General features: G+C 42.0%; 1 protein-coding gene across 1 annotated transcript in view; it reads right to left on the bottom strand.

Annotated features, from left to right (window-relative positions):
* The window catches only part of AFF3 (AF4/FMR2 family member 3), a 530,066-nt gene extending 505,928 nt beyond the window's left edge, over positions 1-24,138 (bottom strand). The window contains exon 1 of the mRNA XM_043603159.1: positions 24,026-24,138. Within this exon, the coding sequence (XP_043459094.1) occupies positions 24,026-24,078 (53 nt within the window). The 5' untranslated portion in view covers positions 24,079-24,138. The remainder of the gene's footprint in view (positions 1-24,025) is intronic.
* Positions 24,139-24,881: the final 743 nt, after the last annotated feature.

The raw sequence follows: 24,881 nt of genomic DNA, 5'->3' as shown, positions 1-24,881 counted from the left end.
AGATTGCCAGAGATGGACATCTTGGAGCCATGTGAACTCAGCTTCCGCTGAAACGCTGAAGATACTATAATACCCATATAATGTCCAGTTGCGGATTCTACAAACACCGTCTGAAACACTGAAGAGATTTTTTGCCACTTCAAACTCACAGCTTTTTATAAGGCTTGTTTGTTTTTATTATTTTAAATCAAAATCAAAAGGGAAGAGAGGGAAGAGACTTAGAGACTGCTAGTTCAATCTTTCATTTAGTCAAAGAATCCAGTCCACAAGAGTACACATATATGACTTGGTCTTGACCCAGAAGCACAAATCAAACAATGTCTCAGGAGGCTCTGCTCCCACTTGCAGCATTAAGTCTTGCTTTTAAGCAGTGGTGTAAATGACAACACAGAGAACAGGCTTACTCGGCTGCACAAAGAACTGAGTCACATGGACTTCTAAACACCTCCCAATGAAAGAATAAAAACTTGAGAATAATACTATGTCAAATGGCATTAGGTACTGTATATAGGAAAGTATACTTAACCTAAAAAAAAAAAGCCTGCTAGAAATAAGCAAACTAGCAGAATTCAAGTTTCTCAACTAACTTGTCAACTCCCCTGGGCAGCCACCATCTGGCTTCTTGCCTGTCACACTTACTTTATGATGGACACACAATCAGTGTGCATTGAATTCAACTGGAATTGACTGGTCCCTGCTTCACTCTCAGAAATGGGGAGAACTCCAAAATGTGAACTGTACTTTCTCTGGCCCTTCAACAGAAACTGAAGTTCCCCAGCTTCATAAACACTATCTAAACTTTTGGTGGTCGCCATACCTTGATCTGAAGCTTATCAGGCTAGTCTGACAGATGCATGTGCTGTGTCTGAGTGCTGGGTGAATGGGGTGCTACCAGATTCACTGTAAGAGTAAGAAGTCAGCCTCCCTCGAGTCTGCTGCTCCTGAGCTCCTGGCCATGAAGACAGAACATCTTGGTTTCAGTTTTCCCTGCTCTAACCACACACTTCACTGTTACTCTTGTCATTATCACTTAAGTAGCATATAACATTCTGTGCTAATACTCGAGCACTCAGGCACAGGAAAGTGACTAAGAATAAGGATCACAATTTAAAAAAAAGGGTTACAAGAGCTGCAATATCCTTTGAAAAATGAGACAGAGTACCTGCTTTGCTTTATAATCAGCATTGCATAGTACAATGACATTATGTCCAATGTCACAATTGCACATAAGCCCAACTATGCCTTGGTTTCCTCACCTGTTCTCCCTGCTATGGTAGGTTATTGTGATGACTAGACAGAATGTAGATAGGATGTTATTATTATTAGTAGCCCTTAACCATTATCGCTATTTGTACACTATTACATGGATGTTTATTGCAATTTTGCTTAGCTGTGTCGAAGAATATATTACTTCTAATTAAAACATTAATATAGTTCATCTGGAAGGCTTTCCTTTACATTTTTATCCAAGGCCTTGGCTAAAGCTGGGGAAAAAAAGCCATATGCAGATTTGTCAGTAAATTTTTGTCCTGAAACCTAGAGACTAGAGGCAAAAGTAAAGCCCACCATCTTGGCTACATCAATTAAGAAAGGAAGAGAGGAAAGCAGGGAGGGAGGAAAGATGATGCAAAAAAAAAAAAAAAAAGCACAGTCACGCACCAAGTTCTAACCAGTTTGCCTCAGATGTTCTCCTTGAAGGAAATAATTTGTGTTGTGTGGGCTAAATGACCAATTTATACATAAAGATTAAGAACCAGTTCATTTTGGGGGGGTGGGCGGCGCGTGGATGGCTCAGTCGGTTAAGTACCCGACTCTTGATTTTGGCTCAGGTCATGATCTCACGGTTTGTGAGTTTAAGTCCCACATCAGGCTGTGCACTGCAAGCACAGAGCCTACTTGGGATTCTTGCTCTCTCCCTCTCTCTCTCTAAAAATAAATAAACTTAAAAAAAAGAATCAGTTCATTTTGGAGGCTTCTCAGGCAAATTTCTACTTTCGAGCACGCAGGCATTGTCCTCTTCTGGGAACAAACAAAAGAAAAAACCCTCTGCCTATCAGACAGAACAAGGATGCAACCCTGACTCCACCATTCATTGGCCACAACACTTACACATGTATTTGACTCCTCAGAGTCACACTGACCCCATTTGTCAAGTGGGACATAGAATGCCTACTGTACAGAGCTAACTTTCTATGATAATCATTCAGGTTAACCTGTATCCTATCAGCTGGGTCACTCACTTCGTCCTCTAGCAAAACACATAAATGCTGCTCCCTGCCCCAGGGTGCTGCCAAAGGGCCTGGACGTTGAAGTCTGTACTTCTCCAAAAGGGAAGAGCTCTACAGAAACCCAGGGTGATGATCAACACAAGGCTGGGAACCAAAGGTGGGGCCTTTTCTGGGCTAGGAGCAGATTGAGTGGTTATCCAGAAGCTATAATGAGGATTGAGCAGGCAGCTAAAAAGTCAGGTAACAGCAGACACCTGCAGAAACCAGCAATGCAGCCTGAATGGCAGTCCAAAAGCACAGAAAGAATGGACCTTATACGCCTAAGTTTACTGCAGGAGGCAGAGCCAACGATAGAGTGAGTCAAGCCCACAATCCACAAGTACAATCAGGTAAACTGCTTCAGGAAGGGGCATGATTAGGTTTCTATGCAAGAAAAGATCCTGATTCTGAGGCCTGTTTTCTCTCTAGCCATGAGGTGGTCTCCATATTATAGCAAGTAGATTCTGCCTAAAAGCAATTTTCTCCCCTTTATTCAGATCTAGAGACAGGAAAGTCCCTGGGTGGCCACATCAAACAGAGCTAGAAAAAAAAAAAAATCCCCACAACTTCAGTGACCATCTGCTTACCTAGTAAGTTCCTCCAACGGATAGGTTCTGTTGAGTCCTCACATTTCGTTCCACCTGCCTAAATTTCCACTGGCCTCCACTGCCTCTCTCACCTCTCTTACTGTTGGCCCATCTCCCACCCATGTTCTAAATTCACAGACAAAAGGAGAGGAGAGAAAACTTTGATTAGGAATAGGACCTCCACACAGTTGACTTTGATTCACCTTCAGAAGCACAGAATCTTTGGGGGAAAAATAGTTATAATTTATTGGGTGCTGAGAGTAAGGCACTGTTCATTCATTTACTATTTACACAACCCCATGAGGTAGACAGGAGAGAATCATCACCCCAACTTTATGGATACAGAAACAAAAAACCAGATTGTAGTGAGTGGCATGGTCAGAAGGTAAGCCCACATTGGACTTCCAGTGCTCAGCAGCTCTCCCATACCAGTCAACCGGCAACTTGTGTAAGACATAAATATGTCTACTGGGGGGGGGGGGGGAAACGATATGTAACATAACAGAAAGATCTTGTGTATGTGAGGGGTTTTTTGAAAATTCATTTAAATAAAGAAATTCCTATTGACATTTCTTTCCTTGATTTAGTAATGTTTAATAACTGTTTCCTTGGAAAGCTCTTTAAGAAGGTTTGCGAAACTTTATAAGCTCTCTAATGTTTTCTTGCTCTTATGTTTTCATTATGAGTTTCTCTCATCAAAAATGATTCAGGTCCTTCTAAAAATGTCCTAGAAGTAAACCTATTGTCAGGAAAAACAGATATGTTGAAATATCAATAAATTAACGAGTGAACTAACAAACTTTAGAACAAACAGTGCACCACTGTCCTACATGAACTAAATTACCTAACTTTAACAAAGAACTGTGACTGGAAACTCCTAACCAATGACAGCCCCATGGTGGTTTCTGGATGCTAAATATAGACCAGGTCCAAAGTCCCAAAGCTAACCCTGGCATTATCACACATACTTGGCAAAAGACTTTCATCCTGATAAAGCCCTCCTGTCTGGCCATGCTTAACTAAATGCCCCCAACATGCCCTGTTTTCCACCTAACTGCCAGGGAAGAAATGGATCACTTCTGTACTCTTGGTGTCTGGCCAGACTATATTAAAAAGTCCTTGATCCTGCCACTGCTATAAAAAGTGCGTTGCCATCAGTTATGGTAAAGCTGCTGGGTGATACATTTAAATATTACATAATGAGGGGCGCCTGGGTGGCGCAGTCGGTTAAGCGTCCGACTTCAGCCAGGTCACGATCTCGTGGTCCGTGAGTTCGAGCCCTGCGTCAGGCTCTGGGCTGATGGCTCAGAGCCTGGAGCCTGTTTCCGATTCTGTGTCTCCCTCTCTCTCTGCCCCTCCCCCGCTCATGCTCTGTCTCTCTCTGTCCCAAAAATAAATAAAAAACGTTGAAAAAAAAATTAAAAAAATAAATAAAATAAATAAATAAATATTGCATAATGAAGGAAAAAATGTTGGGCTACCTTGTAACAGCAAAAGGGACATTTGAAGCTATTTGGTCACAATTTTAGCACTGAGTAGTAACCTGTAGGGTAACTCAAACTACAATTAACTTGAAAAGCCTTTGGCATGTAAGGTGATATGCATTCTTGTAAAATGGTTCTTACAATATCAAAATGCATTTGAACTCCTAAGTCCTTATACACAACATTGGTCCCTTAATTTTATTTTAAACACAGAACAGCAGAATTTTTCTTTTAGCAGTTATGCACCACTGTGAGAAAGTTCAGGTCAATCAGCTCATTTGTAATGAAGGCAAATGTAAGCCACTGGACTCCCACGATGCCATAAGGAAGTGACAGAGGAAGAGAGGGCCCTGTAGGCTCTGAGTTCTTACAGGCTTGCTTTCCAAACCATGGCCTGCATTGTCTTTATGCTCTGGCTATAGAGCTCCAAGCCTCCTACTTGTTCACATAGCCAAGAAGAGATTTGACAGTGTATTCATGATAAAATCCCTGTAGCCTGGCAGAATGGCTCTGCCCAGCATCCCTATTAGTACCCACTCCTTCCTCTGCAGCTGGAAACACTAACAAAGGAATGCAGTTCTTATACTTCTCCAGCCACCTCAGCTTCTGCTCATAATGGAAACCTGCTGCTGCTAGAGCCACTTCCACTCTCAAGGAAGTGGGGTCACAGATGCTTTGGGGAGCCTAATTAAAGCTGTAGGCTCTCTTCTCAGAAAAGACAAAAAGAAAAATGTGCGTATGATGTTGGGGTTTCCCTGACCTCCAGGGTAATAATACGGCTTTACAAGGCTAAGAGAGGAAGAATGGGATTGAGAAGAGAGAAGAGAGTTTGGTATGGGGTGGGGGGGGAGGGCCAGAGGGACTGAGAGAGAGCCAGACCAAGTGACAAAACACTGAAGAAAGTGCTTCAGAGAGAAGCAACTTTCTTCCCTTCTTGCCTAGCCTGGGAATCAGGTAGGTCTGGGTTCTGGTCTGGGTTCTCATTGTTTAATGATCTTGAGCAAGTTCTTAGAATAAGCCCTTGATTCCTCAATGTATAAAATGAGAGGCATTAACTAAATAACTTTAAAGCACTTTACACAGATTAACTCACTTAGTCCTGACACCAATCCTTTGTGATAGGTATTATTTTTTCCCAGAGTTCACAGTTGACAAAATAGTTACCCATAGCTAGCAAGCAACAAAGCGGGGTGATAAGAACCCAGGTCATCTGATTCAGAGTCTGTGCTCTTAATCATTACTATGTGGTTACTGCCTTCAACCAACTCACAGACTAGGGAGAACTGTTCCAGTACAAAAACAAACTGTTTCATTTTGACAGTGGAATCAACATAATTATAAAATGCATACAGAATGCATAACTATGAAATTACTATATATGTAAATATAAAGTGGACATTTTATAAAAAGGAAATTGTGTGGTATCTTATACATACTGGTTAAGTACATTTATTTACTATGAAGACTGTGTCCAACTTCATGTATCTTAATAATATTTAAAATATCACAAATATCACTTTCTTGAGAAAATAGTATTATTTTCAACAAAGAATAGTTTGTAAGTGTTAGCGTTTTTACTGGTTGTCTATAGTACACTTCTTTATCCAGACATATTTATTAGCACACTGCATATTAAATACTTTATTACCAAAAAATATAGGAATTGAGCTTACAAAATTATCAATGTCTGTCTCAAAACAATTTGGGAAAGCCAATGAAGATACTAACCATATATTAGTAACAAAGTAGAAAAAAATGCTTAGTCAAATACAATGAATTTAGGATTGTAGTTACCTGTAATGTAATCAAATACGTTCTTAAAACCTTGACCAAAACAAACAAACAAACAAACAAAAAGTGACTCTTATGTCTTGCACGTGTCATAGCTCTTTTTCGAAGCAAATGTATGAAATCTCCTACAGCACCTTGCTATCCAAGAGAGACTCATGATGTAAAACATCTTGCTCATCACCTTGGTCATTGCAATCCCCAACGCCATGCCCTCACCCAACATCTTGGTCACCTCAATCTTACGAACCCATTACTGGAACATGCAAACTCCCCATCAGGCCCTTTCTTGGCCTCTCAATGAACTCCCTAAACTCTCAATTCCAAAACCACTAACAACCTGGCTGGTACCATTCCCAAATCCACTAAGCAAACTAGCTCTGCCAGAATTCCCCAGGACTGTGGATTTTTGCACTTCAGTGTGAACTCTTGGTTCCCCACCCCAGAGAGTCTGTAGACCCAGGTGATTCTGGGAAGCAGCTAGATTTGAGAACACCTGGACTATCCCACAGATATTAGCATTTAATTATAGGCATCAGTTTTTTCTGCTGTAAACTGAAGGAAATGGCTGAAGAGATGACCTCCAGGGCTCCTTCGAGACAAGCTAATAGTCTATGAGTCCAGATTCTAGAGCTACTTCATGGAGACTGCTTCTCCAACCAGACTCCATGCTTCTTTGGAACAGGGACCACATTACTTTTCTGTGTTCCCAAGCTGGCACAGTGCTTCACACTTAATAGGACCTCAATAAACTTAGGACCACGAGTTTCTAGGACTATATCCTGCTGACTGAGAACTGGTAGGCTGAGCCACAAATACTGCTGAAGGTCTATTTGGCAATTTTATACAGATGCTGGTTTACATCTTGCTCCAAAAGAACCTCTTAGAGACTTCAAGATATTAGCATTTGATTGACTTCAGCCAGAAAACTGCAGAAATCACTTTTTCTAATCTTAGGGCACCAAAAAAGGTACCAGTTTTGACTCTATTTGTTAAGGAAACCACAGAAAGCCCTTATAAATAACATATCTGGTTTGTGAGAATTATGAAGCCTATTTTACTGTCATAATAATTCACATATCTAATAGAAGGTAATGGTGAGAAAAACAAGACAATGGTTCTTTTCACTATAATGATAATGCCAAGATCCAGGTAACAATTCAAGTCTAGAAAATACATTAAATGGGTTTACATCTATTACCAAGCTCATTCTATAGAAAGGGGACTTTTCTAGCTGGCCTTTTGGAGTTTTTCCAACGTTTATCTATGAAACCTTCTCAACAAGTATCATCATCTGAAAGTTAAGATTTCTAGAAACTGAGAAACAACAATTTTCCTTACATTTATACAGGCTTGAATAGTTTTTGAGTCACTTTCACATTGATTCTACTTAAGCCTCTCACAGCAGCCCTTGGAGGTCAGCAAGGCATACATCATCTGCATTTTACAAATGAGAAAATGAAGCCTAGGAGAGGTTAAGAATTCCCTCAATGGTAAGGGGCGCCTGGGTGGCTCATTCGGTTAAGTATCCAACTTCGACTCAGGTCATGATCTCACAATTCATGAGTTCAAGCCCCAGATCAGGCTCTGTGCTGACAGCTCAGAGCCTAGAGCCTGCTTCAGATGCTGTGTCTGCCCCTCCCCACCCTCCCTCTCTCTCTCAAAAATAAACATAAAAAAGAATTTCCTCAATGGTGGAAATGAAACTAGACCCCAGGTCTTTACATTCCATCCCTGAAGAGGGTGTCACCAAATAGGGTCTCACAGAGCAGACCGATGTGTGATGTCTGGCCAGGACAGTAGGAATTTGAGTTTGCTTTCTTCATTCTATTTTGTTTGTTTTCCGTTGAATTTGAATGTCCTAAAGCAAAGTTGCAAAGTTTCCAACTGGCCACAGGCCCCATCACATCCAATTACGTAACTGCTTCAAACATTAACTTGGTCTGTTTGGCCCTTGAAGTTGTTTGAATTTGTGCCCGGTGCTGAATAGTTATATTTACCTGGTTATATAAATATAAATAATTGAATTTTACCATTATATAATATCTTATGAGCATATTCACATACCATATTTTATTTGCTCTTCATAATCCTGTTTTACTGATCAGGAAACTCAGCTAAAAAGAAAAATTTAAGTGACTTCCACAGGGTCAGGACCTAAAATCTGAATGTGTCATATAAGAAAAAACACTATGTGGGATTTTAAGCATATGTCCAGGTAAAGTTCTTTAGACAACAATTATGTAAGCTTCTGAACTTGAGTACTCAGGCTGGCATATTTTGAAATTTGATTATCACTTAAAGGGCAGCCATTCAGAGTATGTGTAGAAATGAAGTTTCCATATTTCCATGGGGCCAAGTCCTAAGAAAGTCATATTCCTTTATTTTTCTCTCCAGTGCTCATGAACTTCCACTATTGAAGAACAAACTGACAGAAAGTCTGTTTTCAAAAAAGTAAGTTATTCATCAAAATACTGGCAAAATGAATCCAGCAACATACTAAAGCATTATATACCATGACCAAGTGAAATATTCCAGGCATGCAAGGTTGTTACAACATATCAGAATCAGTCAACATAATAGACCACATAAATAGAATAAAGAACAAAACCCACACAGTCGCCTCCATAGAATGTCTAAAGCCTTGACAAAATCACTGTTTCATGATAAAAATGCTTAACAAACTAAAAACAGAGGAACTTCTTCAACCTAATAAAAGGCATCTATGAAAACCCACAAACGAATCATACTTAATAGTGATTGAGTGCTTTCCCCCTAAGACCAAGAACAAGCCATGAATGTCTTCTATTGCCACTGCTATTCAACATTGTACTAAACACTCTAAGGGCACCTGGGTGGCTCAGTTGGTTATATGTCTGACTCTTGATTTCAGCTCAGGTCATGATCTCACCATTGTGAGATCAAGGTTGTGAGATCAAGCCCTGTGTCAGACTCTGGGCTGGACACGGAGCCTGCTTGGGATTCTCTCTCTCCCTCTATCTCTGTCCCTCCCCCACTTACATGTGCATGTGCATTTTCTCTCTCTCTCTCAAAAAAATAAACATTCTAACATGCCAACTAGGCAAGAAAAAAAAAAAAAAAGATATCCAGATTGGAAAGGAAGAAGCAAACCTATCTCTACTCAAGGATGACATGATCTTACACATATAAAATCCAAAACCCAAAGGAATACACACACGCACATATACACATGCACATAGACGAAAAAGAAAGTAAAAGTATCAATAACTTATGATCCCCTCACTAAATACTAGCAACTAAGAAGCTTGCTCTTTTAATTTCATTAATCTCAACCTGAGATATATAAATATAAAATTCAGAATTTATTTTGGCTTTTCTTTTAAAAGTTTATTTATTTGAGAGAAAGAGAGAGAGAGAGAGAGAGAGAGAGAGAGAGAGAGAGAAACGCAAGTGCACCCACACTCCTGAAAGTGGGAAAGGAGCAGAGAGAGAGGGAGAGAGAGAATCCCAAGCAGGCTCCATGCTCAGTCCAGAGCCCCACATGGGGTTCCATCCTCCCACCATGAGAGCAGAAATCAAGAGTGGGATGTTTAATCAACTGAGCCATCCAGGCACCCCTATTTTTTGCTTTTAAAACTATACATAATATTTGGTTAAAAGAAGTGTTTCCTGGTATACACACAATTATGGAAAATATGAAGGGAAAGATACTTTTGTTTGTAGGCCAAGAAAGTTAAGTGATAAGAAACAGAAAAGATTTTGAAGCAACGAAAGAAATTCTGCCAGGCTCACTAAAGAATACTAATCTATTCAAGTTTTACTTTTCTTCTAATGGGTTTTCTTCAAAGCACTTTATAGCAGTTGCAATTAGTTCAAAATATTGCATCTTGGTGCTCATACAAACTAGAAAGTAATGACTACATTTTCTCTTATTTAGTTTATATTCTTACTTTGGCCCAGTCTCCCAGAGATTTTAAACACCATCAAGCACTTCACAATATTGGTGTAGACTGTTTCCTTCTTCAACTTCATTAAAATTAACATAGAAGTGGTATTTTATTCCAACAGTATTGAACATGCTTCTTAGGTAACATAATCAAACATATACAGAAAGGAAAATTGGTCTCTGTTGCAGAAAAGCATTACCTTTATTTCTTGTTTGAAGATTTGAATACAGACCTAGCCTACTCTAAAATCTGTAAGGCATAAATTGAACCAAGAATAAGCCTAAGCCCTGAGAGGTCCTGCTAGGTTCCAAGAAATTTCTTTCATACCCTTTACCCTCAGAACCTCAATAAAGAAACATTCATTCACTCACATCAATGGACAATTCTCATCTCCTCTATATTTGTAGGCTACGACATCTTCTTTTGTTGTCTAAATTTGTTTTAAAAAAAAATCAAAACCAGGCTCAAGTTATAAGCAAAGCTTTAGTTAAAGAAAACATGGATGCAACTTTTCTTTTCTGTAAATCAGATAGTTTATTGCCTGATTCCCTTTCAATTTATACATGGATTTTACTCTTCATTCACAATTTGATTCTAATTAGTAAGTGGCAAGCAAAGTCAAGTTATTAAGAACCTGGACATAATAATCGAATAATATTTTACACCATACATGATAAAGGCAAATTGCTTAAAAATAAAATATTACACACATGCTTTCAAAAATAATTTCCCTAATATTGTAAAGCCAGTAACACGGAAACTTTGCCTCTTTGGATAAAAGCATTTCACTAACTTTTTTTCATCAGGTACTCTTTTTGCAATGTAAATTCAAAAAAGGTGATAAATTCCAATAAAAAGAAAACCATAGGCCAAAAGACAGAAAACTTTTATAACATGCTACCAGACAATTCTGGGAGCTCTTTTCTGAATCTTGCTATTTTCCTTTAATTTAAAAATACTAATTAACAGTGTCAACAACAACAACAAAATACTGATGAATTGCATAATAGACTATATCATTGTTTTCAATTTTTCATTGCCTCCCTTTACAAGGCTATGCCTTCCTGCTGGCTGCCATGCGACTGGCAGTGCTGTTTTATGAAAAGACAACCTTTGCCCTCCCTACCAATGTCATGCTTGGGCTTATGACTGATTAGGCCGATGAAATGGGAGCCATATGACAGTATTCCACATCCAGCAAAAGCTCCTTTATTCCCTCCACCCAGCGGATGGCATGTTCCAAAAAGGTGCACTCTGTCAGCCTAAGTCCCAGAATGAAGAAAACACACTAGGGCACAGCTGACCTTCAACTGCCACGTAATATGGCTAAGAATTACACTTTGAGATTGTAAACCACTGAGATCCAGGGGTTATTACCACAGCATCGCCTGACAAAAGCTGACTAAAACAAACTACAACCCTAGCATCTAACCCACTTTGTCATTTTAATTTATCTGTAAGTAGACAAACCTGATAGATGTCATAAACAACCTTTAGGGAATGTTGATTTCACAATTCAGTATGAAAGAAATATGTAATGACTCATCTTTTGGTTTGCCAGAATCAGGCAATTTGATGTAAAACTATCCTATGTTCTGTAGCAGCAATTAATGCAGTGATAATAGAAGGGAATCAAAAGAACAAAAAGTACCCAAATCTGAAGTCTGTAGAAACAATTACTACATCACTTAGGTTCACTGTACAGACCACAGTGGGCTGTCATCCAGCTGGAGAATCTGAGGTCATTCTAAGTCCAAAACTGGGCAGCAATCATATGGGTATGGGTTAAAGTTGAGATAGGAGGTCAAGGTACCTTTCTAAGGAGATACAGCCATTTTATGTCAGAACAACATCCTAGGGCATCGCACTCTGTCAGTCTTGTGTGTTTGAAAACAATTTTTAAAAATCCATTTTAAACAGTCTTCAATTAGAAAAAATCTACAATTTTTTTCCTGGCTATGTAGCTTCATCCAATTACTTCTGAATCAAAATTACTTTAAAAAACATTCTAATTAAATTACAGATGGTATGACATAGATTTATGCTAAAGTGGCTTATGCAGACTTTTCATTCATTAGTCATGTGTTCAAAACTATCTATGAAACATTTATTATTTACATTTAAGAGTCTAATATTCAATACTATCTTCTTCTCTATGGTTCCATGCCCTGAAACTTCCTTTTCTCACAGATACGTTTTTAAAAAGTCTCCACCCACCACCCCCGTTGTATCTACATCTATAACCACCCACACGTTCTTCCTCTTATTCTGGGCCTGGCCCAGCCTGCCCTGTTCCTTCTCTGAGACATGCCTCCATTCATTTGCCCCATCTTTCCTTTCAAGAGGAGACCATTCATAATCACCCCTTACACATCTCTCATTCCTTTTTGCACCCCCACTGCCAACTCCATAAACCACCTCAACCTTCTCATGTTAAATGACTACTCTAAAGCAGTTGACCTGGGACGCCACTTTCTCATGGTCTCCTACCTTTCCAACCATTTCTTTTCAACCTCCTTCAAGGGCTGCTTTCCCTACCACTACCCCTCTGGGTCCTCAGCTTAATTCTCATTTTCTCCTCTCTCCCTGGATAATCTTGCCCAAACCACAGATGTCATCTATACCTGTATGCTGATAACTCCCGAATCTTTATTTCTGTCCTAACCTTCTGAACCGCAAACTTTCTACAGGCAATTCTACCTGGATGGCCCAAAGGCATTTCAAATGCAACATATTTAAATCCAACCACTTCATCTTTCTCCATTCAGCTTGCTCCTCCTCTTCTATTCCCTACCTCATCACACAAGCTAAGTATTCTAAAAGTATCTTTGGTCCTTCATCCTCCCTGATTCATCTGTCTAGTCAGTCAGCAAATTCTGCTAATGTAATCTCCTAAACACCTCTCCGCTGCCTCCTCCCCACCATCCTCATTGGCTGTGCCTTGGCAGCTAGCACTCCCTGACTGACCTCCTGATCCTTCAGATGTGGCCCCTCAGAGGCACCAGACTCATCCATGGACAATGCCTTCTACAAATAAAAACAAAAAGAACATGTGACCATTTTGTTCTCCTGCTCAAAACCCTCAATAGCAGACTATCATCTAATAGAAAATGTTCAAAATCTCTGAATGCCAAGCAAGGCCCTCAAAGGCCTGGCTCCCGGGCTCCTCTCCCCCAGTTCCTCTCCTGCTACTCCTCATCTTGAATGCTTCAGACCTGTAACTTATCTGCATTCACTGCTGTTCACAACATGCTACTTTCCACCTTTGTGCCTTTGCTCACTCTTTGCACCATTGTACCCACCCACATTCACCCTACTCCCAGCCTAATTCCTATTCATCCTATAAAACTCAAATTAGATGTCATTTTCTCCAGGAATCTTCCCTAAAACTCCACACTGAGTAGGGTACCCTTTTATGTACTCCACAGGATTCCCGATTAGAGCATATAAAAACTCTACTGAGATTATTTGAAATAATCTGTTCCAGGCTAAAGTATAAACACATCAAGGGCTAGAAAAGTGGTCTATTCACTTCTGTGTATGGTTCAATAAACGGCTGCTCATCTCAACCCAGAAACCTATAAATCTAGAGGAAGAAAGTTACAAAGAGCAGCTTGAAGTATCTATACTGTGTTACATTATTGTATATGATATCCTAGGACTTTAAAATTTACTTTTGTCATGCTGAGGGATAAGAGTAAGGAAAAGAATAGAAACTAATTTATGTAACTAATTATCTACCTAAATATTAGAAACTAAAATACCATACTTCCTTTTTAGACTATAAATATTTAATTTCCATACTGAGAACTTGTTAACTCAGCCTTGGAGTATTCATTCAAGCTGAAGGGAGGGAGGGAGAAGCTGGCTAGGTAGCAGGTAAAATATGCCAGCTCTCCCACAAGAGAATTTTCTCAGGTATTCTGCTCATACTAAAAGATTAAAATCTACTTATCAAAAACAGAGCAAAACACTCTAAAGGAAAGTCACCTTAAAGATTTAGTTCTCAGAAGAAGTCATGCCATATTCTGGAGAAGGACCTATCTTCAATGAAAGGAACAGAAATAGGAGAGTCCATGTGGTACCAGCTAAGCAGCCCTGCACTACACATGGACACACTTCTGAGGACGCAGCAGGCTCTGCACGCAACATCTGTCCCATGCTCCGAATACCCTGCAGCAGCAGATGTGTCTGGTGCTCAGACACAGCATGGACTTTATCTGCATCACCCTAACCTGAGCCCGGACAACGCAGGGTAGGTCAAAGGCTTCATCCTACAGAGTTACACAGCCAGAGGTACAACTGGTATACCACAGGAAAGTATTACACCATTTGATTTTACATCAAAAAGAGAAGGCTCTTCCATATGGATGTCGGTTGGAATAATATGGTTTTCCCATTACTGCTGATGCTGCTACCTATTTCCTCAGGAAAACAGACAGCTCAGAGATTTTGCTCAAAGGGTCCCACCCTCCCACAAGGTGAATCCTCATTTTCACCACTGCTGCAGACCAGGAGAGGACCTGGCAGGACATTTCAGAAAGTGGATGGACCAGAACACTATGGATCCTGAGCCTCTATTTCAGTGAGCTGCAGAGTCCATGGCCCTTGAAGATACAGGCCTCTCAGCCTGAGGTAAAGTCCTCAAATTCCAACAGCATTTTCCTGCTCAGTTCTGAAAAATGACACCAGTATGCTCTCCGCCATGGAATACGGTTGGTATGAAAGGGAGCAAGTAGGGAGGGCCATGCTGATGGCTATCTTCTCAGTCAAGGCCAAAAGCCTGAATAATGTAACCAAAGTTCAGAATTTAGCTGACCATCATCAGCTGCTTTTTTGTTCTTAAAGAACTCCTGGGTATTTCTTCTTAGGACCCAACAGAGCAAACGGCTGACTCTGAGTCCTTTTTGTTTTTGTTTTGTTTTGTTGAGAGTTGTCTAAATCACCTGACTATTCTGTGATTTGTACCATATACTGATAGCCAATAAATAGTGTTTTCTCTCGTGTAAAAGAAAATACATTAATTTGGTAATACTAGTACAAACCAAACCAATAACCAAACACTTGCCTTCCTTATTATGGGCCTGACCTATCTTCATGCTTGAGGGAAATAGTTTCCCTCACCTCCCCCCAACCTGAAAGAAAAGTTAAATTAAAGGAATATAATGTTGCATAATTAAAAGAAATTATTAAACACAATTAGTCAGCATACTGGATTATGATGTATAAGGCAGCATCATGGCCACTAAAAGTAGAAATGAGGAGTCTTGCCACAAACAATGGGCTAAAAGCTATTGTGAGCACTTCCTCTGTGGGTTCACATGTGTCCCAAGGCTGCAAGATTTGAACTGGTCACTACCATTCCTTAAAATCAGCTTTCTTTTCCAAATCTGAAATAGTCACAATTGTTTACACCCAATGTGGCTTGCTCTTAATCACCAACAGTCTTCTGCACCATTTCAGAGAATGGCATGCACACGCGCGCGCACACACACACACACACACACACACACACACTCTCTCTCTCTCTCTCTCTCTCTCTCTCTCATTAAGAAGATAAAGTAAATAAATTTCCTGCCAACCTGACAGCACATTCAAAGTCAACTGTGTTATATTTGCTCACATAATCATTCCTATCTGCACTTACTTTTCTAATGAAATAGGATTGGAAAATTAAGCCTAGGAATGGCAGCTATGCCTGCCCACTGGATGGACTCAGGAGGGCACTCTGGTCAGGGCTGAGGGAGACAGTAGTTGGCAGCAATGGGATAGAAGGTTCCCATGTTAGGTGTCTGAGACTTACCCTTGGTTCCACTTGGAACTTGCGTTTTGATTTCTCCCAGGACACTAGGAAAGTTGCAATTTGTAATGCTGGCCACAGGGTTGTGCAGTCATTCCCCTCTCCCCCACCACTGCCAACCCACCTCCCATCTGCACCCTGCATCCCCAATTCCCTCCCAAAGAGAGAATGGCTTGGGAGAGAAGGCAGACATGTGGTCTGAGTCCTGGGCACCCACAGGAAGGACTGAGATTCCCTGACAAATCCAGAAGTGTAAGATTCTGTATCCAGCTACTCTGAGCATTCACTCTTGATGCAGAAGGACCCAGCCTTCGAAGGACTAACAACAACTGTAATGCTACAAAAAGTGATTAGCCTATTTATTACAAACTTTGTTTACTTAGGCTTTTATGTTTATTTACCACTTTATCCCCATTAGGATACAATTAACCACCCCCTCACTCATCAAAATTGTATTATAAAGACCCACAAAAATAAAATAAATGCTGCATCTGAATGTAACTTCCTGGCATTATGGAATTGTACTGTTATTATACAACCCCTCCCCTCAAATAAAAAGAATATGTAGTATGTTAAAAGAGATTCTTTTTAAATGCAGAATCACAGCTTCACCCTGGACCTATTAAGTCATAATAAATATTTTACCAAGATCCCTAAGTTATTTGAAGGCACATTAATGTCTGAGAAGCACTGGCCTGGGTGACAGTTAAGTACGCTGACCTGTGTTCTCAAAATAGTTTTCTAAGCGCTGGGTCTTTTCTTCCTCAAGATATATTTTATAGAAAAACAAATATATCTTGAAATTGGAAAACAAAACCAGATTATTTCCCAGAACTGGTGATGATCCACTAGAGTAAAGGCTTTTTCTATCTAAACTGCCAGGTAACTAATTAACATTTCAATGAACATTGACAGAAAATATGTTCTGTCACTTCATAACTCAGGTAAACAGTACAGGTATGACAACAAAGATTTAACCAAGACTAACAGATTCATATTACAGCACTCCAGAGGATTTCTGAAAACTAATTTCCTGTCCATAAAAAAGTAAAATTAAACTTATTTTCAGCATCAAGTTAACACATAACTCTAAGCTGAGTTGTTATGTTAGAGTGGTCTTCAAATTACAGTCCTTTTTGTTTACCTCAGCTAACAATGAGCCCCCTGGGAAGAAATTATGTGAAGAAGTTTAAGTACCCTCTATGCCATCCTCCACATGTGAGTGGAGAAATTACAAAGGGAAAATACACAAGGGAAAATTAATGACTTCTATACTTTGATTCCCGCTCTCCTATGATGGAAATGATCACAGATTCTGAAGTTGGAAGAACTCAGACAACTTACTGCTGCTGGTCCACATACCCAGGAATCTTTTCTATAGAGTAGCAGGCAGAGCATCTATAAGCCTCCTACAGACAGGTAATTGTTACCCTAAGACAGCCAGGTCACATCCCCTTTAGATACTCTCATACCCCCTGAACTTACTGGTGCCCTTAAATAACCCAGAACAACTCTATGCCCGCTTCCCAGTAAAACTCCCTCAACCCCTCCAGGACCCCTGTCATGTCCCCAGGGATTAGTTTATGCAGGCTAAACCCATTTAGTTTCTTGGATGGTGCGGTGTCCTCTTACCCTGGTAATAACTGTGTATTTTGTTTCTATTGAAACTAAATTATGATTAGCCTGACATAATTTAATGAGACCCACAGTGCCAAATGAAGTCATTTGATGTAATGGGTGGTAATTCAATACATTCTCAGTGAAACATCAAAGATTATGTAATGGTTAATATATCTACATATGTTAGTACAACCACAAGTAAGGGTGTATTTGTCTGCTAGACTATGATATACAACTAAGAAAAAACTACCAACCAACCTCCACTCTAAAATGTCCCTGGATCCCATTGCTGGAGAGAGAACTCTGTACCAGATGGATGACCTGACCCAATGTGGCCTTTCTGTATCCTTCCTTGTTTATGATAAAGAGACTTTTTAAGGAAGCGAAGGGTATTAAAAGAACTACATTTGGCATTCACAAAGCAATTGACACTTTTATTACTTAACATCACAACCTTATGAGGTAGGCCAGTATAAGTGCTGTCATTTTATAAGTGATTAAACCAAGACTGAGAATAGGAAATGAGAAAAATCGTGAGCTGCCCAGGGCCAAACAGAAAGCAAGGTTGGAGCCAGCTGAATTCAGAAACCTCAATTAAATTCCCAGACAAAAGAGAACAGGCAACATTTAAAATAAGTTTTATGGATTTCACTTTGAAATAAAACAAGGAAACATTATGTTACCATTAAATGATATTAAAATTGTCTTTTATGGCCTTGATTTTGCTACCAAGGCTTCGTTTTCAAAATAAAGAAAATTTAAACAGGCAAACTTCTTCCAGGTTAAAAATTCCATTTATACACAAAAAATCTTGCATTCCTTTTGAGGTTATTTTTCTTCTTAATTTGACTCCGATGCTAACCAACAATATGCCAAAGGGCTTTGTACAAGTTGCTACATCTGAAGTGTCATTGATTAGACCCATTCTGGTTCACAGGGACATTTTCCCAAAATAGATTCCTAGCATTTTATAACCCTCCTACATTTTCACAAAAGAGAATCTGGAACACAGGAAGGAATCATTTCCCCACACACAATACTCATCTTCATCGTCATCAAAAGACATTTGGTTAAAATTCATCCGCACACCCAGTTCACATCCTCTCTGGTAACAGTGTGGCCCCCAGCCAAGCCTGAGTCCTCAACTCCAACACCAGGCATCAACCAGTCTTCCCACCTGGTTTTCTCCAAAACACACCTACCCACAGCCAGGCTGATGCTTCTCACAAATGGATGCAGCACTCAGCTCCCTGCCCCCAGTGCTCTACTGCTTCCCATCAACACCTCTCTACCTCCTGCACCCAGGCAACCAGCCCCCTTCGAGGCTGCAGCCCACGGGCCCTAGCCCTGAAAGCCACTTTGGGAAATATTTTCATCCCCTCACGTGCTGAGACCTTTCCCAAGCTGTGGGTATGCTCTGGGCTCTCAACTAAAGACAAGCACTGCGGCCATCCATACAGCCGCTTAGGGCCATGGACAATGAGCACAACCAACTGGCCTGCTCTCTACCCATCACCCTGCAGACAGAATGTGGAGGGTCCCTGTGTGCACCTCTCCTGCCTTTTGTGTTCCGGTGAACTGCTTTGACACTAAGAGCCAACAACAGGGATTGCGGTAGGCCTTAAAATGTTTGCTTTTCCAGGAAGGTAAGAAAGGGTCAAGGTACCTGAGGGTCAAGATCAGGAATCTGGAACAGTTTTCTGACACTATACAGGGCCTGGGAAGCCTAACTAAAGGAGGCATAGATGAAGCCATGGCTTGGGCATGTCGGCTGGCAGTTGATTTGAAGAGAACCAAATATGTCAGTAGGTTCGACTGGGAAGCATCCCTATGCTGTTAGGAGCTCTGCTTCACTCCCCTCCCCCACTGGAACATGGGGGTGCAAGAGGTTTTCAACCCATGGGCAGATGGAAAAAAATTTTTTTTAATAGAATGGAAATAAAATAGAAAATATCAAAGTGCATCACACATAGTAAGGATAAGTGTTATTTTGTGACAATTATTTATTTCAGTTATGTGTATGTGTACGCACAAAGGGTTGCAATGTTAAATGTGTTTATTACTGTGAGTCATCATGGTGTAAAATGTTTGAAAGCCACTGTTCTATAGTACCTATCATATAGTAATGTCTAATACTCTGTGAATGCTTACTGAACAAATTGATGAGTATGAAACAATCCATTTATCACAACTTCAAAGGTTCCAATCTGAAAGAATATAAAGTATAATGCCTATTTGAATAAAAGTAAATGGATTCTGGCCTATGTGAACCTATGGTGGGGTGGGGAGGGATACGGCGAGGGGAGTAGTAGAGAGAAATCTGAGTATTTCTATTACATTTTGACACTTTCTCCCCAATAACTAAAATGTTTTATATTTAAAGGAAGATTAAATACAATTTTTTTACTAAGTTCATTTGGAACACTTTCCCATTCACTGAAACTACCTCATAATTACAAAAGTTTGGCATCTTTAAAATACTTGGTATAGGTAATTCCACCATGATTCATAAAAGGATCTTTCAGAGACACCATGAAAGCCTTTGTTCAAGTTCTTTCTTTGCTCAAGATGCCTCTATGTCCTCTCAATACCCCCACCCCCACCATCTGTAAAAATCCCATTCATCTTCCAAGGCTTAGTTCAAAGGCCACCTTTTCCATGGAAGCTTTTTTTTTTTTTTTTTAAACTCAATCTTTCCTCTTTCCCTCCTCTACCACCCACCCCAGTCCCAAATATGGTCTTTCTCTCTTCTGAATCGCCAGTGCTGAAAACCTCCTTTTCCTTTATATACTCGTATCATTCCCCTATTAGATAATCACATGTACAACCCAGTTTACTCATCTTTGTATCCCTTACAGCAGTGAAAGTAATGGTTAACCTAGTAAAAAGGATGGTCATTATTTTAAAGGCCCTGAGGAATGGCTTACATGTCCAGTGACTGATCAAAAGCTGGCGGAGAACAGGAAGGAGCAGACAGGAAGAGGGGAAGAGAGTGGGAGGTTGGAAAGAGGTGCTATTCCTCAGAATTTCTGCCCCTACAAACTTCCTGAATCCCCAACTCTTCAGGGGTCCAATTCTACCCAGTGAATTTATGGAGCCACTGCAGAATGAGTGCCTTCACCTTGTTCCAAGCTCTCTCTTGGTTAGATTCTGCTTCAAACCAGACACAGGAAGTGAAATTAGAAGTAGAAATTAGGGCTACCCTTTCCAACTTTAAGTAAGGCTGAAAGGAAAAGTTGAAACAGCTATCTGGATAATTTAGACTCTAAAGGCCTCTTTGAAAAATTATTATGGGTGTTTTGACAGTATGGGGAGTGGGTGCAAAGAGGCCGAGGAGATGGTTCTTGAATATTGAACAGAGATTGTCTATATTGATTTTTTTCAACAATACTGAACATTTTTCTTTATACTGTGTATACAGGCATTTGGGGACAATTTCTGCCACGACTAGACAGGTTCAAAGCTACAGTCACAACTAACAAACTGCAATCTGTTTTATTGGTAAACAATGTCTACCAGTTAGAAAGAATTGTTAGGGATTAAAATACCATTCTCCTTTGCCATTAACCTGTAGTTTCCCCCAGCCTCTCCAAAGAAAACAGGTGTTTTTCTAAGATGAATTAAAAAAGAAGTTTTCGGTGGTATTCATTTTAAACTTATATTTATAGGTTAATTCACATAGGGCAGGCATAATTTCCCAAATCATGGTATTCTGTTTTCAGATTTTTAATTTTAGATCAATATCTTTTAGGGCTCTGACCTTCTCTTTCTTTGATATTTTGACAGAACCTTAACTTCCAGTCCATCAAGGTTTTGTTTTGTAATTAACTTCAGAGCCACCCTCATGAACTGGGAGACATCTGCAGCTCTGTAGAAAATACACTGGATTTAAGGTCAGAAAACTGAGTTTTGAGAAGTTAATGGTTGGTTCGAATATAGCTGCTCCACTTCTAGATGTGTGACCTTGGGCAGGTTACCCCTGATCTTTCTCATCCTCAATTTCCCAACCTGTAAAATGGGAATAGTAACAGTATATGCTGTTACTAAGGTGGCTGTGAGGGCTAAATGAGCTAAAACATGTAATGTACTTAGAGCCTGGTAAATGGTAAGCATTCAGTCAATGTTAACTTAAAATTTCTACTGTCATTTGCTTTATGGTCTCAGTGGAGTCATTTTACCATTCAAAGCCTCCATTTCCTTGTCTATTAAATGGGACTCCTACCACTTACCACCTCCAGGATTGTTATGGGATTCAAATAAGAAAACAATGGATACGAAAACACTTAACACACAGAAAGTACTCGATGTTAGTTATTTTGGATTACTTATAAGCTTAAGAATAAACCATTAGCTTAAAAACTTATAAACTTAAAAATAAACCATAACACTGAGTTAGAAAATACCATGCAAAAATTCATCCATGACTGAGAAAAGGTCTGTGTTAGAAATGCATATTCAAGTAGTTTGATTGATCTTTAACATATCATAAATATGTTAGCCTTTATCAAACGTAAACTTTACATTTGCAAACTTGAGACACTCAGTTAAGCCAAACTGTCCTACTATATTGTAAGCAAGAAAGCCTGCACGTTTTCATAAGCCAAAGATAAACCTGTGCACTGATTAAATTCTGATTGTATGTACAGCAACTTTTAAAAAATGCTTAGTTTTTTCATTTTTAAAAAGAATAAATGTACCCTAGCTAATGTAAATTTCAAGTCAATGCAATAGACATGCAACATGTAACTGTGCTCCAGGTAACCCAGCTGGAAACTAAGGATGCAAAGAGAAATAAAGCTTAGACCCCGTACTGGAAAAGCCCACAGAGTATAGCTGGTAATTTCACAACAGTACTTATGAAAGTCATGAGGGGGCTTCAATTTGAGTCAGCAAGCTGACAAGCACCATAAAAACATGCCAAAACAGTAAGTTCTTCCCTTTGACTGAAAAACTGTCTTTTAAAAGCAAAAGTCATTTAAAGCACAGTTTCTATCTAGAAACCTAATGAATTTGTGCCAGAAACCAACATTTCTAAATGTAAACCTGTAAAATAATAGGTATCTGTAAATGAAAGGCTGAAATAACCCCAGGAGCAACAAGACAGTAATTAGCAACTTTTATAGAGTAATAACATGTTTCATATTCTTTCTGCACTGGCTCTTTGAAGTTTCCAGTGTAATATATAAAAGTTTTATTACAATAGGGCCCATCCTTGTGTATTTTATAAGCAGCAGCATTATGCAGAGCTACTCATCCTCCACCGGATCTTTTGTAAGAAACTGCTCGATAATGCACTTGCTTTGTGTCCAGTTTAGTTTGTTACACCTGGCTTCAGAAAGATAAAAGTCACCAGAAGCCCGAATCACTGAAATAATCCACATATCATCTATACAATCTATAAATCTTAAAGCAGCTTAGCTTTAAAATTGTACATTGCATATTCATGTGCACACCACTTGCAGTTTTAGACACATGTGAACTCTTTACTGAATTAAAGAAAAAAAAAATTACCAGAGGCAGAACAGAGTGCAGTTAATATGCTTGTTCCAGCAGCTGTTCATTCCCGTAAATATTAAACATAACACAAGTTCCTCCAGGAATATGCGGGCAGTAATTTTACCACCTGAATAGGGCTGGGTGAAAACATTTAGGAGCCAGGGGGGTGGGGGGATAAGAGGGATGCTGAAGCAGCCAATGGGATTTTTAAGAAACCCGCAACGAGAATTAAACTGCTTCTAGCGGCGATTTACCTACAGCAGCTCTTCAACGTGAGAACACGGAGCAACAGATCCCGGAGTGCTCCCCCGGCCGCCCGCTCCCCAGGCTACGAGCTGTGAGCGTGGAATAAAGGGACACGCGGGGCGCCGGGGTGGGGAGAAGGAGGAGGAGGAGTACAACTGTAGTGAGGTGTGAAGAAAGGGCCCAAAGGGATTGTGAACCTCGAGGAATCGAGTCCCCCCGGGCCAAGGCCTCTGGAATTCCCGCACTCGCCCCCTGCCCCTGGTCTTCACTTTCCATCTCGGGTGGGAGTGGGTAGAAGACAGAAAAGATGTAGCCGCCCAGACCCGGCGCCTCCAGGCAGGAGGCTGGAGCATCCTCTAAGGGCACTTCGCAGCAGCACCAACTCCAGGGGGTCGGTGGTGTGAACCAGAGGCTCTCGGAGATGAGGGAGGGCGCAGATTAAGAGAAGGGAGGTGAGAGGGGCTAGGGGCCGAGGGGTGGATCCCCAGGCACTAGTGACACGTTCTAGAAATCGGGTCCTTTTCTCTCCATGGCTGCGCTCTGCCCCTGGCTCCCCAGATCACCAGCCCTTGGGCTGGGGCGGGCAGCACCGGGGGAGAGGACAGGAAAGGGGGGCAAGAAGACGGGAAGGCGGCCGTGCATCCATCCCGGGGAGGCAGGAAGGAGCCGGCGGGGCGGGCGCCCCTGACCCACCCCACCCCCACGGCGGCCGGCTGCCCGGAGCCCCCGGCCCAGGTAAGGGCGCGCGGGCCGCCGCGGCCGCCCCTCGCCACTCCCGCCTGCCCAGGCGGCGGGCACCGGGACTCACCACAGCGACTCGAGGTCCCATTCCTGGAGCAGGGCTAAGTCGAAGCTGTCCATGGTGGGAGGTGTCAGCGCCGCCGCCGTCGCCGCCGCCGCCGCCGAGGCTCGGGCCGCCCGCGCGCTGCAACGAAAGGCGCCGCTCAAGGTGCATCCCGGCCGAGCCGGAGCGGCCGCCGCCCGCCCGCTGCCCGCCCCCGGGTCGGGCTTCCCGGCGCCCCCCGCCCCCGACTCCCGGTCCGCCGGGCGGGCGGCAGCGGCCGGCGCACTCACCCGCTCTCCGGCTCGCGCGCAGGCACACTCAGGAGAGAGCGGCGAGCTCGCCGCGCCGCCGCCGCCGCCGCCGCCTCGCCCCCCTCCCTCCCCGCGCCCGCCCCTCCTCCCCTCCCTCGCGGCGGCCCGGCCCGCTGCAGCCGCCGCCGCCGCCGCCGCCGCGGAGCTCTGCGCCCGCCCGCCCGCCTCTTTCTCCTCGGGGAGGCGCGTGTGCGCGGGCGAGGCCGAGGCGCGCGCGCGCCGTGAGCCCCGCGCCGCGCCCGCCCCGCGCGCCCCTGCGCTCCCCGCGCCGCTCACCGGGGTCCCGCGGCGCTCGCAGGCCGCGCCGCCCCCTCGCCCTGCGACCCCGAGGCCCGTCTGACCCGCCGCCGCCCGGGGCCGCCCGGGGCGGTCCTGCGAGCCGGGGAGAAGCGAAAGGCGGCGGTGCCGAGCGCAGCGGGATGCTGAGCCGGGCCCGGCCTGCCGCATCTTCTGCCTCTCGCCCTTGCCCGGCCCCACCCGGCCCTGCCCGGGCAGCACGCACTTCGCTGGGGGCCCAGAATTCCCCGGACCCTGCCAGGCGCTCCCGCGGGCGGAGTGCAGGCTGCAGA

This window comes from Prionailurus bengalensis, chromosome A3 (assembly GCF_016509475.1).
Source record: "Prionailurus bengalensis isolate Pbe53 chromosome A3, Fcat_Pben_1.1_paternal_pri, whole genome shotgun sequence".
In the NCBI taxonomy this organism is placed as follows: Eukaryota; Metazoa; Chordata; class Mammalia; order Carnivora; family Felidae; genus Prionailurus; species Prionailurus bengalensis.
Note: the sequence above shows the minus strand (reverse complement) of the source record. Positions and strands in the feature narration are given on the sequence as shown.